This window comes from Diceros bicornis, chromosome 18 (genome assembly GCF_020826845.1).
Source record: "Diceros bicornis minor isolate mBicDic1 chromosome 18, mDicBic1.mat.cur, whole genome shotgun sequence".
Classification (NCBI taxonomy): domain Eukaryota; kingdom Metazoa; phylum Chordata; class Mammalia; order Perissodactyla; family Rhinocerotidae; genus Diceros; species Diceros bicornis.
Genome location: NC_080757.1, coordinates 8,355,650 through 8,369,718, shown reverse-complemented (window position 1 = coordinate 8,369,718; position 14,069 = coordinate 8,355,650). Strand labels below are relative to the sequence as shown.

The 14,069-nt window shown below is 39.4% G+C and overlaps 1 protein-coding gene across 4 annotated transcripts in view; it reads right to left on the bottom strand.

The window, feature by feature from the left end:
• Window positions 1–587: 587 nt before the first annotated feature.
• LOC131416913 (myosin-4) overlaps window positions 588–14,069 on the bottom strand; it is a 28,688-nt gene continuing 15,206 nt past the window's right edge. For 3 of the 4 annotated variants that reach the window (XM_058559711.1, XM_058559710.1, XM_058559712.1), the window contains exons 15-38: window positions 13,361–13,431; window positions 12,697–12,784; window positions 12,497–12,614; window positions 12,040–12,163; window positions 11,809–11,945; window positions 11,424–11,679; window positions 10,511–10,753; window positions 10,023–10,199; window positions 9,656–9,801; window positions 9,285–9,375; window positions 8,813–9,202; window positions 8,147–8,273; window positions 7,591–7,709; window positions 7,267–7,463; window positions 5,809–5,992; window positions 5,563–5,728; window positions 5,337–5,461; window positions 4,765–5,073; window positions 3,948–4,151; window positions 1,959–2,084; window positions 1,698–1,868; window positions 1,508–1,612; window positions 1,310–1,405; window positions 588–740 (exon numbers count right to left, since the gene is read on the bottom strand). In XM_058559711.1, coding sequence (XP_058415694.1) covers window positions 588–740; window positions 1,310–1,405; window positions 1,508–1,612; window positions 1,698–1,868; window positions 1,959–2,084; window positions 3,948–4,151; window positions 4,765–5,073; window positions 5,337–5,461; window positions 5,563–5,728; window positions 5,809–5,992; window positions 7,267–7,463; window positions 7,591–7,709; window positions 8,147–8,273; window positions 8,813–9,202; window positions 9,285–9,375; window positions 9,656–9,801; window positions 10,023–10,199; window positions 10,511–10,753; window positions 11,424–11,679; window positions 11,809–11,945; window positions 12,040–12,163; window positions 12,497–12,614; window positions 12,697–12,784; window positions 13,361–13,431 — 3,923 coding nt within the window. Of the gene's footprint in view, window positions 741–1,309; window positions 1,406–1,507; window positions 1,613–1,697; window positions 1,869–1,958; window positions 2,085–3,947; window positions 4,152–4,764; window positions 5,074–5,336; window positions 5,462–5,562; window positions 5,729–5,808; window positions 5,993–7,266; window positions 7,464–7,590; window positions 7,710–8,146; window positions 8,274–8,812; window positions 9,203–9,284; window positions 9,376–9,655; window positions 9,802–10,022; window positions 10,200–10,510; window positions 10,754–11,423; window positions 11,680–11,808; window positions 11,946–12,039; window positions 12,164–12,496; window positions 12,615–12,696; window positions 12,785–13,360; window positions 13,432–14,044; window positions 14,055–14,069 lie in introns of all 4 variants that reach the window. The other variant, XM_058559709.1, reaches the window with a different exon arrangement.

Genomic DNA, 14,069 nt, shown 5'->3' with positions numbered 1-14,069 from the left:
TCTTGCACCTGATAACTATCTACTAATCTTTTAGGAGCTAGCTCACAGTCTCCTTTGAGAAGCCTTTCTGGACTGCCCAGGTTAGCAGCTCACTCTGTGTTATCGCCACACTTTGTTGTCATACTTCTATCAGAGTGTGCATGTTGTATCATAATCTGTTTGAATTGCTGTCCCTGCTGGCTTGAGCTCCTCAACGGCAGGGATGATTGTCATATCCTGGGTGCCCATTTCTGTACATACACATACCTGGTATTTAGTAAAATTGGTTGAATGGAATTGAGGGTGCATTAGCCATCTTTGCATTTTCTCAGAGCACTTCATTTCATTTGCCTTCATTCAAGTTGGTTCACTGACCACATCCATTTTTGTCATCATCTCTGATTGCACACAGTAGCAGCTTAACAAATGTTGAATAAGTGAATTAGTTCTAATATCACTATGAGTTTGTAATTAAGAGACACGTATATTTTTAGATTGCAAATTTCTCTGCAGACTTTATTTCCTTGACTTCACAGTGATATATGACAGTGACAAAGAACTTCACATTTTGTGCATTTCTTTGGTCACCTTTCAGCATTAGAAATGAATTACTCTTCACTTAGGACTTTTGTGTGAACCTCCCGGCTCTTCACCCGCAGCTTGTTGACCTGGCACTCGGCAATGTCAGCCCGTTCCTCGGCCTCCTCCAGCTCGTGCTGGAGCTTGCGGAATTTGGAGAGGTTGACATTGGATTGTTCCTCCTGAGAAAAGAAATGCATTTGAGAGAACAGGAAAATTTGACATTTTCTAGTTCTTATTGCCGTGGTTACTAGAGGCAGCTACAGGATTTGCCTCATGAATGAGAAAGCAAAAGCAAAAACCTTAAGGAAGATTTCAGAATTAACAGGATGAGAAAGATAACTGCAGCCAAATGAAAAGGAAATGTTCTGAGATGGATTTATCATGAAGTTAAAGAAGGCTAAGGCCTCAGAGCCCTCATTTGCACAGCCCCTATGAGTGCTGGGAATTGCTGGGAGTTGTAGAGTGTTCTAGATAGGGAGGGAAGTGTGTTGTACCAAGAAGCATTTCTATACTAACATGTCTGGAAAATTGCTTAAAGAGGTCTCAGAAGAAATGAACCTGAATCTCTAAGGCTCCGGTAATTAGTGGTAAAATTTTTCATTCTAAGTGTTCATTTTCATACCTAATTTTGTATTCCCAATTTTGTGTTCTTTGCCTTAAAGAAAGCCTCTTAAATTCTATAAACTTCAGACTGCACAAAACCTAGGCCTGCTTCTGAACCTTCCTCTCTCGCTGTGAAGGTACTTACAGCCTGTTCAGCTTGTCTCTTGTAAGCTTTAACTTTGGCCTGCAATTTGTCCACCAAGTCCTGCAGCCTGAGAACATTCTTGCGGTCCTCCTCAGTCTGGAATGAAAGAGGTAACAAATAGGTAGTGTCTTTATTTGAAAACTCATTATTTTTGTTTATGTGAAAATAAAATATGGAAAACATGGAAAGGCTGGTCACCTGGTAAGTGAGTTCCTTTACTCTTCTCTCATGTTTGCGAAGACCCTTGACAGCTTCAACATTGCGCTTCTGTTCACTTTCGACCTCATTTTCAAGCTCCCTCACCTGGAAGAGAGCAAAAGAGTTTAACAGCTGGCTGTAACTAGCGGCATGAACAGGCTGGGAATTGAATGAAGTAGTGGAGACCCACCCTGGCCTCCAGTTTCTGCATCTGCTTCTTCCCGCCCTTCAGGGCCAGCTGCTCAGCCTCGTCCAGACGGTGCTGCAGGTCCTTCACCGTCTGCTCCAGGTTCTTCTTCATCCGCTCCAGGTGGGCGCTGGTGTCCTGCTCCTTCTTCAGTTCCTCAGCCATCATGGCGGCCTAGTTAGCAGTAAAGCAAAATCAGTTGAGGAAGCTGAGATAGCACATCAAGATTCAAGTTTGACCACCACTGCACTGCCCTCTGCTCACATCAGTGATGGCCTTCTTGGCCTTCTCTTCCGCATTGCGAGCTTCCTGGACAATGTCCTCCATCTCTCCCTGCAGTTGGGATATGTCTGTCTCCAGCTTCTTCTTGGTGTTGATCAGGCTGGTGTTCTATTTCAAATTAATAAAAAAGAAGAAAAGCACATTTAATTATAACTATCTACATTGTTATTTTTACTAGTGTATACAGGCATAAATTATTGATCATTAGAAATATTTGGAATAAAAACCAAATCAAAAGTTGAGTCTAAGTTTATGCCTTCTCTTCTTTCTACCCACATCTCTGTTAATAAAAATTCTCTTAAATTTTTCTAGATAAAATTTAATTTTTGATACCAAACGTATTTGACTGTTATCAGGGGCTGCTTGTAAGTATAAAGCACAATCCTGCCCCAAGAAAATATTTAATGTGCTGTACCATGTAGCACCACACAGCTCATGAAAAATGGATTAGTAATTTTTGGTTGTTCATTTACATTTGTTGTCTCTATATTTTAAGTGCATAAATAGCACCATTATTGATACAAAAATGAGCCAAGAGCCTTTCATTTTTGGAAAGTTGACAGTATTTGAAATATTCAATGAATTTAAGGATCCTAATAATGAATAGGAAAAATACTGCATTTTAACTTGATTTTAAAATTATTTGTAGTATGTGATTTTAACTTTTCCATGATGGCTAGTTCCATATATTGCAACTTTAAAAATTGTACAATAATATATGTTTATTGTAAAAAAAATAGTAGAACATACAAATTAGCAAAAAAGAGAATAATTATTGTACTCTCACTACACAGGGATAATCATTGATAATACTTTTGTTTGTCCTTCTGGATGCTTCCTGTATATTTTTAACAAAAAAGATCGTGCTTTATATATTATTATTTATGGTTTTTTGGTGAGGAAGATTGGCCCCTGAGCTAACATCTGTTGCCAGTCATCCTCTTTTTGCTGAGGAAGATTAGCCCTGAGCTAACATCTTCCTCTATTTTGTATGTAGGATGCTCCCACAGCATGGCTTGATGAGCGGTGCATAGGTCCGTGCCTGGGATCCGAACATGCAAACCCTGGGCCGTTGAAGCAGAGCGTGTCAACTTAACCGCTACACCACCAGGTTGGCCTCTATATATTATTTTTAAGTTGCTTTTTTTACTTACTATATTGTGAACATCTTTCCATGGCAATAAATGCATACTACAACAGCTGCATTTTAGCCATTGTGAGGATATACTACTATTTGTTTAACAAATCTATTAGAAAGAACAAATGCTGACTAGCACTAATGATGGCCTCCATGAATTTGAACTTAAGAGCTTCTTTCTATATCTCATGAATTAAGCTTTTTTTTTTTTGTGAGGAAGATCAGCCCTGTGCTAACATCTTCCAATACTACTCTTTTTTTGCTGAGGAAGATTGGTCCTGGGCTAACATCTGTGCTCATCTTCCTCCACTTTATATGGGACGCCGCCACAGCATGGCTTGCCAGGCAGTGCATCGGTGCACGCCTGGGATCCGAACCGGCGAACCCCGGGCCACCACAGCGGAGTGTGCGCACTTAACCACTTGCGCCACCGGGCCGGGTCCTGAAGTTAGCTTTATGTGCATACACGATACATAAATATTACCTGGTGGCTTATTCTTTCTCCTCTATTTTATTGGTTTGTCTATTTGCAGCTTAGAGTTGCAAACAACCAGATGGCCACCAATTATATATATGGTTATTAGTAGGAGTTTTATTTGCGCTTTTTAACAAAAGTTACTAGATCGCTAAACTATTTCAAATCAACATGATTATGCCAGCCCATAAATATACTTGTGAGCCAGCTAGGCCTCAGTACATACTTCTGTACATTTTCCAGAACTCCAGCAAGGGACCTTTGCCAAGGTTACTCCTTACTTTATAACGAGCTTACCCTCTCAAATTGTCTTCAACTTCAGGGAGTGCATTTGCTCAACCATAGTCCTGAACCTCACCTGGGTGTGCAAGAGTTGCAGACGCTCACTAGCATCCAGAAGCTCTTGCTCTGCCACTCTCCTGCTCCTCTCAATCTGTTCCAGGGATGCCCTTAGCTCTTCAGTCTCAGCCTGCAGCAGGTTAGCTCTGCGCTCAACCATTGCCAGCTGTTCTTTAAGGTCGTCTTGGCCTCTTATGGCATCATCCAAGTGTAGCTGAGTGTCCTACACAGAAGGAGAAATTGACTCTTACTCATGCTCCAGTTAAAGCAAATACAAATTTAGGGTCATGGACACGTGTTGATCTTAATAACTTAGAGTATGAATGACAAATTTTTTGTAGCCCAGGAGAGCAGTTCTACTCAAAAGAACATGATGTTATATTATTTTAGATCCTGAATCATAAAAAAATACCATGGGTAAAGCTATAAAATTTTGGATCAGGAAAGTATCCTTATAGATGAGCTGGTCTAATAGTCTTATATATTTTATATACATTAAACAAATATAGATATGTGTATTTTAAAATATATATTTATATACATCAAACAAATGAAGTCCACATAAATGAAGTGATTTGTGCAGTGGCATGTAGCTAAACTCTCATCACTTCCTCTGTCTCCCTACCCTCACCACTTTGTCTTCTCTTCAGATGACAAAGGAAACTCTGTCCTGGGCTTTCCAGAATTAAGCTATTTTTCAGCCACGTACATAAAATTTTCAACTGATTACTGTATTACTTAGATGATTTATGGCAAATATTCCTCTAAAATTTAGAATTGGAGTCACACAGTTACACCCAGACTGTATGACACCGTGTGTGTTTGTCCCAGTGTACCTTCAGTATTCCTTGTGTGTTTCTAAGATTCTTTATTGCCTCAGTAGCCTGGCGGTTGGCGTGATTCAGCTGCATTTCCATTTCATTGAGGTCTCCCTCCATCTTCTTCTTGATCCTCAGGGCATCATTTCTGCTTCTGATCTCAGCATCTAGGGTGCTCTGCATCGACTCCACCACTCTGAGATGGTTTCTCTTTAGCTGATCGATTTCTTCATCTTTTTCAGCAATTTTCCGGTCAATCTCAGATTTCACCTGATTTAACTCAAGTTGAATGCGAAGGATTTTGCATTCTTCATGCTCAAGAGATGCCTTTAAAAAAAGCAACATTGAAGTTACCTAAAGAGCTTTTCTTTTTGCACATTATGATGATTTCTTCAAGAAAGTATTAAAAAAACTCACAAACTTTCATACATCTTAATTTTGCCTTTTAGTTCTGCATTCCCAAGGTACAATTCATATTTCTCACTGAATTACATGAGTTATTCTCTAAAGGTTTGCAACATGATAGATCTCAGTTGCTGTTAATTTTTCAATTTATTTATAATGCATAGGTGAGCAAATGAAACACGTGCCTCTGCTTCCTCTAGGGCAGCCTGTAGTTCACTCTTCTCTTGATCTATTTGTTTCTTTACTTTCTCCAGTTCGTGGATGTGCTTTCCTCCCTCTGCAATTTGCTCAGTCAGGTCAGAAATCTCCTCTATGGTTTAACAATAAAATACCAAATTTAGTTGAGAAAAATGAAAAATTGAAAAGATACCTCTCTACCATTTTTGAAATAGAATGATTACAAAGACTCACGCTGTAAGTTCTTATTCTCTCGCTTTAGTGTTTCAAGTTGGTCCAGGGATTCCTCGTGGGCATTCTTCACCTTGAATAGCTCAGTGCTGAGAGAACGGGACTCCTTCTGGGAGGCCTCAAGTTCAGCCTGAGTTTCTTCATTTTTCTGTTTCCATTCTGATAGGACCTGGAAGTACATCAGAACTAAGCCTCTGTAACCAAGAATCATGCCACTCTCTCCCTAGGAAGCTGGTCACTGTGGGCCACCTTGTCAAAGTTCCTCTGCTTCTTATCGAGGGCTGCACAGGCTGCATTCGATCTCTCCACGTCAACCATGAGGTCCTCCACTTCATTCTGGAGCCGCTGCTTTGTCTTTTCTAGAGAAGCACATTTGGAATTCACTGCTTCCATGTGTTCCTCAGCATCCTGCAGACGCTGGGCCAGCTTTTTCCTGAAAAGTTGGTCAGGGTGAGTGACCAAGAGCAGAGTCAAAGTTACCACAGTGAACTTTAAAGCTGCTTACTAGGAAAGCATATTTTCCCCAAGATTTTTTGCTCCTATGTCTACAAATTGCTAAGATTTTCTAAAATATCTTCTCAGTACCCATTTTATCTCTTCTAGAATTCTGTTTTCTCTAGCGAATTCTTATTTTTATCACAGGGGTCGTCAAACATGTTTATGAGGCCATTTTTTGTGTGTGTTGTGTTGGTGGTGGTGTATGTGTGTGTGCGCGCGCGCGCGAGAGAGAGATTGATTATGAATAAGCGCTTGAGCTGAGTGAGCAATGTAAGGATATGAGGGTGAGGAGGAAGTAACAACCACGAACAGGAGGCATATCATCGAAGAATGTTAGCATTGAATAGGATCCTTAAACATTTTCTAGTATAGTCCTCTTTAGAAAGAGGAAACTGCCACGCAGAATGATGTGTCCAAGGTCATACAATTAATCAGTAACTTTCTAGGTTTGGTCACCCCAGACAATAAATATTATTCCATTATTACACTTCCCAAATATCCTCCAAAGTCTTACTGCTCTCTTCACCAGCCCACCTAATTCACGACTTCTCTAGCCCACACTCTTATCCAGAATGCTCCCTCTGCAAATGCTTGCCAAACCCTTTCGTTCTGTCTAATTCTAACAACTACTGAGATAAATCAAATTTAGGGAAGCATCCTTCACTAGGAACATAAGGGTTATTTTCCTTCCATGTGTAACTCCCATGAGTTTTATTCCACAAAAACTGTATGTAATTAGTGAATTAGTTGATTGATACTGATTGTTAGTTAAATGATGACAGAGTATGATAGTTTTATTCCGAACTTTCGATACTCCAGGTCAGAATAAACTGATTATTGTTAATTAAACTATTCATAATAATGTACCAGAGAGTCTCAATGTCTCCATTTTTCCTTATATTAAAGGAAATTAGTTATCCTTAATTCATAAAAGGTATGCTGATAATTATTAATTCATTTTGATGGAAAGAAATTTAAGATGCTTTTGTAATAGACCTGGAATGGGGAGAGGGCTCTGGTCTTGGTCCATTCTCCAATAGATGTACACTGGACTATAAGGAGGAGAACGTGGTAGAATCTATCACTTTACAATCAAATAGGCTGAAATCCTTCACCTATCTCTATGCCTTGGAATATTCTGTCTTTCATTTTTCCCTTTCTGTTTTTTAACTTTTACTTCTTTCTGCCCCCCTCACTAAGAGCCCGTACTTAGCCTCCTCCAGCTCCTCTGTGCGCTGAATGGCATCCGTCTCGTATTTGGTCCTCCACTGGGCAACCTCACTGTTAGCCTTGGACATTGACCTCTGCAGCTCGGCCTTGGCTTCCTGCTCCTCTTCACACTGTTCCCGCAGCAGGTCACAGTCATGGCGAGCTGACTGCAGGGCGTGGGCCAGGGCGGTCTTGGCCTGGACCAACCAAAAAGTGTGCAATGTAGGTTTACATTCTGATCACTGATATTCTCTATGTGAAGTTCAATACTATTTCATACTGCAAAGTTCAAGTGATTCAAAGTATCAAACAGAAAATTCTCACCTTAGACTCCTCTTCTAGCTGCCTCTTTAATTCCTCAATCTGTTGTGTAAATGCTTGTTTGCCTCGGGATAGCTGAGAAACCAGAGCTTCTTTCTCATCTAGCTGTCGTGAAAATTCACCTGTGAAAGACAAAACATGAGTGATTTAGTTCTGTTGTCTAGGTGAAGAATAATTTAAAGAATGAAATAACATTTGAACTCGCTTATTTCGTATGATGAAAAGAATAACTCAAAAGCTTTGATGCTATTAAGAAGGTTATTTCTTGCTTTTTCAAAAATGTGTGAGCTTTCTTTGATATTTTAGGATTTGGGGATTTTTTTGAGCAGTGCTGAGGCAACAAAAATCTCCTCAGCTTAGGGAGCTTAATTTTTTTCCAATTAGTAGCTTTTAATCATTCTTTTCACCATCTCAAAATAAAAAGATAAAGGAATAACAAATCAATGATAAATGGGTGTACATGGCCAGAGAAATGATTTGTGTTTGCTAGGTACGCGCAGGTGGAGGCTTGCCTTTCATTCTCCACCTCTCCACAGGCTGCTTATATTCATTTACTGACCTGATTCTGTGTGTAAACGTGCCTTCTGGGCTGACAATTCATTGATTAAGCGTTGTTGCTCTTCTGCCTTTGTCTTCACTTCACTAAGCTGGTCCTCTAGTGTGCGGCACATTTTCTCGAGGTTTCCCTGTGGTGGGAAATAGAAAACAGGAGAATATGATATATTTGATATGTTCGTAAGTCTAGGATTTGGAGATCTGTAACTACGTATGGAAAGGGGCTGAATTTTATTTATTTTCCTATCTACTTCAAAGCCTTGCACGATGCCTTGGGTATAGAGACGCATAATGTTGGCTAAATGAATAGATAAATGATTGTGAAAATTAGATTATTTTCTTTTGGAAAACATGAACATCATTTAAATTTTGCATCATGGAGTAAGGTTTTTAGATTTTTCTTCTGTAACTGCATTCTTTCACAGTGATAGTGACAAAAGTTAAAGTGAATTCTACAAATCAGATATGAAGACTGAAACGATTCAATTCAATATAGTGATACCTGTTAAAAATAATTTTAAAATTTGAGGTAACATGTAAAATTGGTAGTTAACATGTAAAATTGGTAGTTACGTTAGATATAGTCATACATACATCATACAGTCATATAAATATCGATCCTTTTGAATCGTTGCAAGTAAAGATGAAACAGGGACAAGTTAATAAACACCTTGGCTTTGGAGACAGTCTCCATGTTACTAGCAAGGTCATCGATCTCCATCTTCAGCTCGCTCTTCTCCTTCTCCAGTTTCTGCTTGACCCTCTGCAGGTTGTCTGTTTGCTCCCCAAGTTCAGCCACACTGTCCGCGTGCTTCTTCCGAAGAGCAGCCGCTGTGGCTTCGTGCTGCAGGGTGGCCTCCTCCAGGTCCTTGCGCATTTTCTGGAACTCAGCCTCCCTCTTCTTGTTCATCTCAATCTGGGCTGAAGTCGCCCCACCAGCTTCTTCCAGGCGCTCGCTGATCTCCTCCAGTTCCTGGGAGAGATCAGTGCGCTGCTTCTCTGCTTTGGCCCGGGAGGCCCGCTCTGCCTCGATTTCCTCCTCCAGCTCCTCGATGCGGGCCTGGGAGTGACATATCAAGGTTGTGAATTCATGGCAGTTTTGATTCCTGTAATGCCCAGAAAAGGTGGAGGGTATGACTTACCTGTAACTCCTTGATCTTCTTCTGCAGCTGCAGTGCAAGGGCCTGTTCATCTTCGATCTTGCTTTGCAGATTGCTCAGTTCAAACTCCTTCCTGTTAGAAGAGTAACACATTAGCTCGCAGTCAATTCTGTTACCAGTCTTCTTTTATGTATAATCCAATGTCTTTATACTGCTGGTGTTGAGGAAGCGAGCAGTACATGTTTGATGAGTCAATGATGTATGATTTTCATTAAATACAGAAGTCTAAGATGTCATTATTTGCTCTTTTTCCTCATAGGCCGTGAAGTAATATTTTAGAGATCTCTAAAACATATATTTCATCTGAACTGACAGACAACAAGCAGGTTACAATTGAATTGTATCATACTCACTTTTTGAGTTTCTCATCAAGTTGCTGTTTGTCATTTTCTACGTCCATTGTGGATTCTTGGGCCAATTTTAGGTCACCCTCCAGTTTTCTCTTGGCTCTTTCTAAGTCCATGCGAAGTTTCTTTTCTTGTTCCAGAGATCCTTCAAGCTAAATTTATAATGGATTTTATTTATTTTGGTTCTTAAGCACTGAACCATATGTTACTAGCCTTCAAAGATACACAGGAGATTTTTAAAAGATACACCAAATAGCATGAGAACTTTATTATTTTCAAACCAGGAGTTAAAGGCTTATGAGCATCATTAATGGTTGCATGTCACAATTGTTTATTTCATCTTAAGAGGAAACACTGTGTTTTTCACACTTACATCATCCACTTGCTGCTCTAGCTTGGTTTTAGCTTTGGTCAGGGTGTTGACTTTGTCCTCTTCTGCCTGCAGGTCATCTAGGGTTTGCTGGTGGGCCTCTTGGAGGGCCTTCTTCTCCTTGGTCAGCTTTGCAATGTTTTCATCCAGGCCTGCCATCTCCTCTGTGAGGTTTTTCACCTTTAGATTTGAACAAATTACAGGACTGTTAATGACATCATGTTGTCTTATTGAAAAACATGGTACTATGTTAGGACAGTGTTAGTCTGACATGGAAAATGGAAACTAGAAGGTAACCCAGGCCTACATAGCTAAAAGATATGGGAGATGAAGGTCAAGGTAAATAGATAGAAATGGTGAAGGCTAAAGAGATGACATAATTATGACAGTATTTTCCTTTCATATTCCATAATCTTAACATTAAACTTTCACTTAAAATACTTGAGTAACAGGCTAGCACTTGTAAATACTCTAAGATGGATAATTTGTACCTTGTTCTCTGTGGCATGCTTTTCCTTTTCAGCCTTGGCCAGTGTCAGCTCAAGATCATCAATGTCTTTCTTGAGCTCTGAACATTCATCCTCCAGTTTCCTCTTCTTGGCTGTCAGCTCAGCATTGATCTCTTCTTCATCCTCAGCTCTCTCAGTCACCTCCTTGATTTTGGCCTCCAGCTGGATTTTGGTTTTAATCAACTGGTCACATCTTTCCTCTGCATCAGCTAAGCCATCTGCTTCCTAAAGGGGGAAGTTAAATATTTTCATTTGTCAAAGCCATATCTGCAAACACACAATAATTTATTAAAAGGTGGAAACTTCAGTGACTCAACCATTTCAGTCAACATATATGCCAACTAACTTGACAACTTTTAAAAATCAAATGAACAAAATGTTAGTAATTTCAATCTACTGATTAAGTATAATAACAGATTTCCTCCAAATATTCATGTGTGGAAGGTCAAATCAGGAAGACTAGGCTTTTGGCAAAATCTGTACCTTTGCTACTTTAGAAAAGTCGTTTATTCATTCTAGGACTCAGTTTTCTCACATTTCAGGGGTGATTAATTTAGCCTTTTTTCTGCCCTGGTAAAAACAACATAACTTCTATTTTATGCACAAAACTAGGAGAGAACAATCTAATATAAAAGAAGGTTTTATAAAGAAAGGAAATGTCTATGGATGTTTTTATGACTTTGCTCGCTGACGACCAAACTATGTGTGAATGTGCATTGAACATATCATAGTTTGTGACTTTGCATCTATTGCCTCTTTAGGCCTGAGTCTTAGTATTTTTGAAAGGCAAACAAGTCCAACAAATGTTTCAGTGGAAACCATTTATTTATAGACTTTAAATTAAAAAAATTCTCATATCCAGTCAGATAGTGATTGTGCAATATATAACACTCACAGATTGAACTTGGAGCTGTAAGTCATTTTTCTCTTGCATCAGAGCTACCATTTTCTCTTCAAGTTCTTTCCTTTTTGCCTCTGACTTAGCCAGCTCTTCTTTGGTCTTCTCAAATTCTTCCTTCATGGTGGCCATCTCCTTCTCAGTCTCTGCACTCTTGAGGAGGGGCTTGATCTTGAAATACAGTTTCATCCAGGGCCAGTGCTTGACGTTCATGAAGGCACGAACATTGTACTGGATGCAGAAGATGGACTCTCTGTAATAAAGAAAAAAAGATTCAAATGAAGAAGAATGTGGAACTTGACCATCCCTCAACAAAAGTAATGACTGCATGGGATTCAACTATGAAAATGTGAGGAAGAAGGACTTGTACTTGGTCCCTCACCTCCTCTCCATCATCTTCTTGAACTCCACCCTCATCAGGTATCCTCTGCACACCGCTTGAGTGCGTGTGATGAGTTGAGCCAGCTTTTCATCTCGCATCTCCTCTAGAGTTCCCAACAGTCCAGCTTTAAAGAAAACCTTGCCACAGAACAAGTTAAATATGTTATATCTGCTCATGCGAAAGTACAAAGGTGATGAAATTACGATAGATAGAAATTTGGGTTGGTGGTACCTTGGTATGACCAAATTTGTACTGGGTATGGTCAATGTCAATAGACCCTAGAAGTTTCTCAGAAGCCTTCTTGCTGTCAATGAACTGACCTTCTGGGATAGCACTCGCATTTAGAACCTTGTATCTGTCAGAATAAAAAAAATATAAAAATGTGATTTTTCTTCACTGAAAAAAAAGGTGGAACTCTTGGTAGCTGTCATTGAAAAAGGATAGATTGAGTTTTGGAGAAAAATTTCATTAAAACAATCAAACAGTGTTTTTACAGTGCTTCCCAGTAAAACTTGGGAAGATATGGTGAAAAACTTACGATAATATAAACAAAGCCTTCTTTTTTTTATGATCACCTTTCAAATAATAGCATTTCATTTTTCGAGGAGAAGTTAAAAAATGTTTGAACTATGTGGTGATTTTTTATATAGACTAACACGTTGAAAAGGAAAAATAGTGAGACACAAACCTCTGTTTGAAGTCTGCGTAAAGGATTCTGCTTGGGAATCCCTTCCTACAGATGCGGATGCCTTCCAGCACACCATTACACCTCAGCTGGTGCAGGACAAGTTCATGCTCCATGGCACCTTAAAAAGAGGTATGTTTTCTACATAAGAGTCTAATGAGAAGTCACACTGAAGTCTTATCTGGATATTAGACATGTCTTACCAGGAGTTTTAGTTTCATTGGGGATGATGCAACGTACAAAGTGGGGATGAGTGCTCCTCAAGTTGGTCATCAGCTTATTTAAATTCTCCTGTAAATCCATATGAAAAGTTTTAAAATAATTTCTGTCTGCATCTACATGAGAGTTCCTATCAATGTCCATGGTTAATGTGCCCCCGTTTCACATTTTAATAAGCTGTCTCAATGAAGAGCGAATCACAATGGCCAAGAGAAATCATACATATGGAGTACAGATGGGAAATTATGGATTACACAAAACCAGTCAACTTCAGTTTATGTTTCTCAAGCACTGCCAATCAGAGAAGATGTGTATTAAGACTTTGGTCATATGCAGTAGATAGTGTAACTGAATACAGTGGTTGCTTTTAAGAGAGGATTTGATTTCATGTGAAATTTGTTCAATGCCAGATCTTTTAGAATTGGGGAGTAAGGGGAAAATGATTCATTTATCTTAAAGTTTGATGTGAAGAGACACACTGTGGGTCTTCTTTTTGTATACGTTTTTGTAAGGAATTTTCCAGGTTTTTTAGTACATCATTACTTTCTTCAGTTTCACCATAGATTTCTTTTTAAAAAATTTTATAAAGTTATGATAATTTAATTTTTTTACAAAAGTAATCCTTTGAAATTCAAGAATATACCGTACCCTGAAAAGAGCTGACACTGTCTGGAAAGAAGAACCCTTCTTCTTGCTACCTTTCTTTCCACCACCACTTTCTGAAAAATAAATAGAAAGATTAAAATTATTTGTAATAGCCTTTTAAGTACTATCCATAGACATCAGGACTGCCAGAATTTCCTTTGGAATTTAAATTTGCACTCATTCACTTGTATCCTTCCTATTCTTTCCTATCTTTTCTCCTTCAATTGTAGATTAAGAAAATGTCAGCATTACCTCACATTATAGGCACTGAGGAAAACAACAGCAGACAAACTGTGAGTGAAAAGGGTAGATGTGGGGGAGGGATGGGACACCTCTACTCAAATCTGCAGTCGGTTGCCTGAAGGCAGTGCCCAGGAGACAGAGTAGTAACGCCTCCTTAGAGGAGGCGTTACACATTGCCTGAGAATAGGCAAAGCTTTGTGCTTGGTCCCAGGTAGGTGAGCCTGGGCTCACCGGTGGGGAGTCCTGTTTCCTTTTTGCCTGTGCTTCCATGCTGTTGCTTGCACATCTGGTCTTAGGGGACTTAAGAGAACAGAACTTCAGTTTCTCAAGCGCTAGTGCCCCGACAAAGGATTTCTTCATTTCCAACTTAGCTGGATCCTTGAGGGAACCAATACTGTTAAAATGGTAGAAATGAGCTATATGATCATGAGCAAGTCACTTAACCTCCCTGAGTCTCTGTTTCCTTATT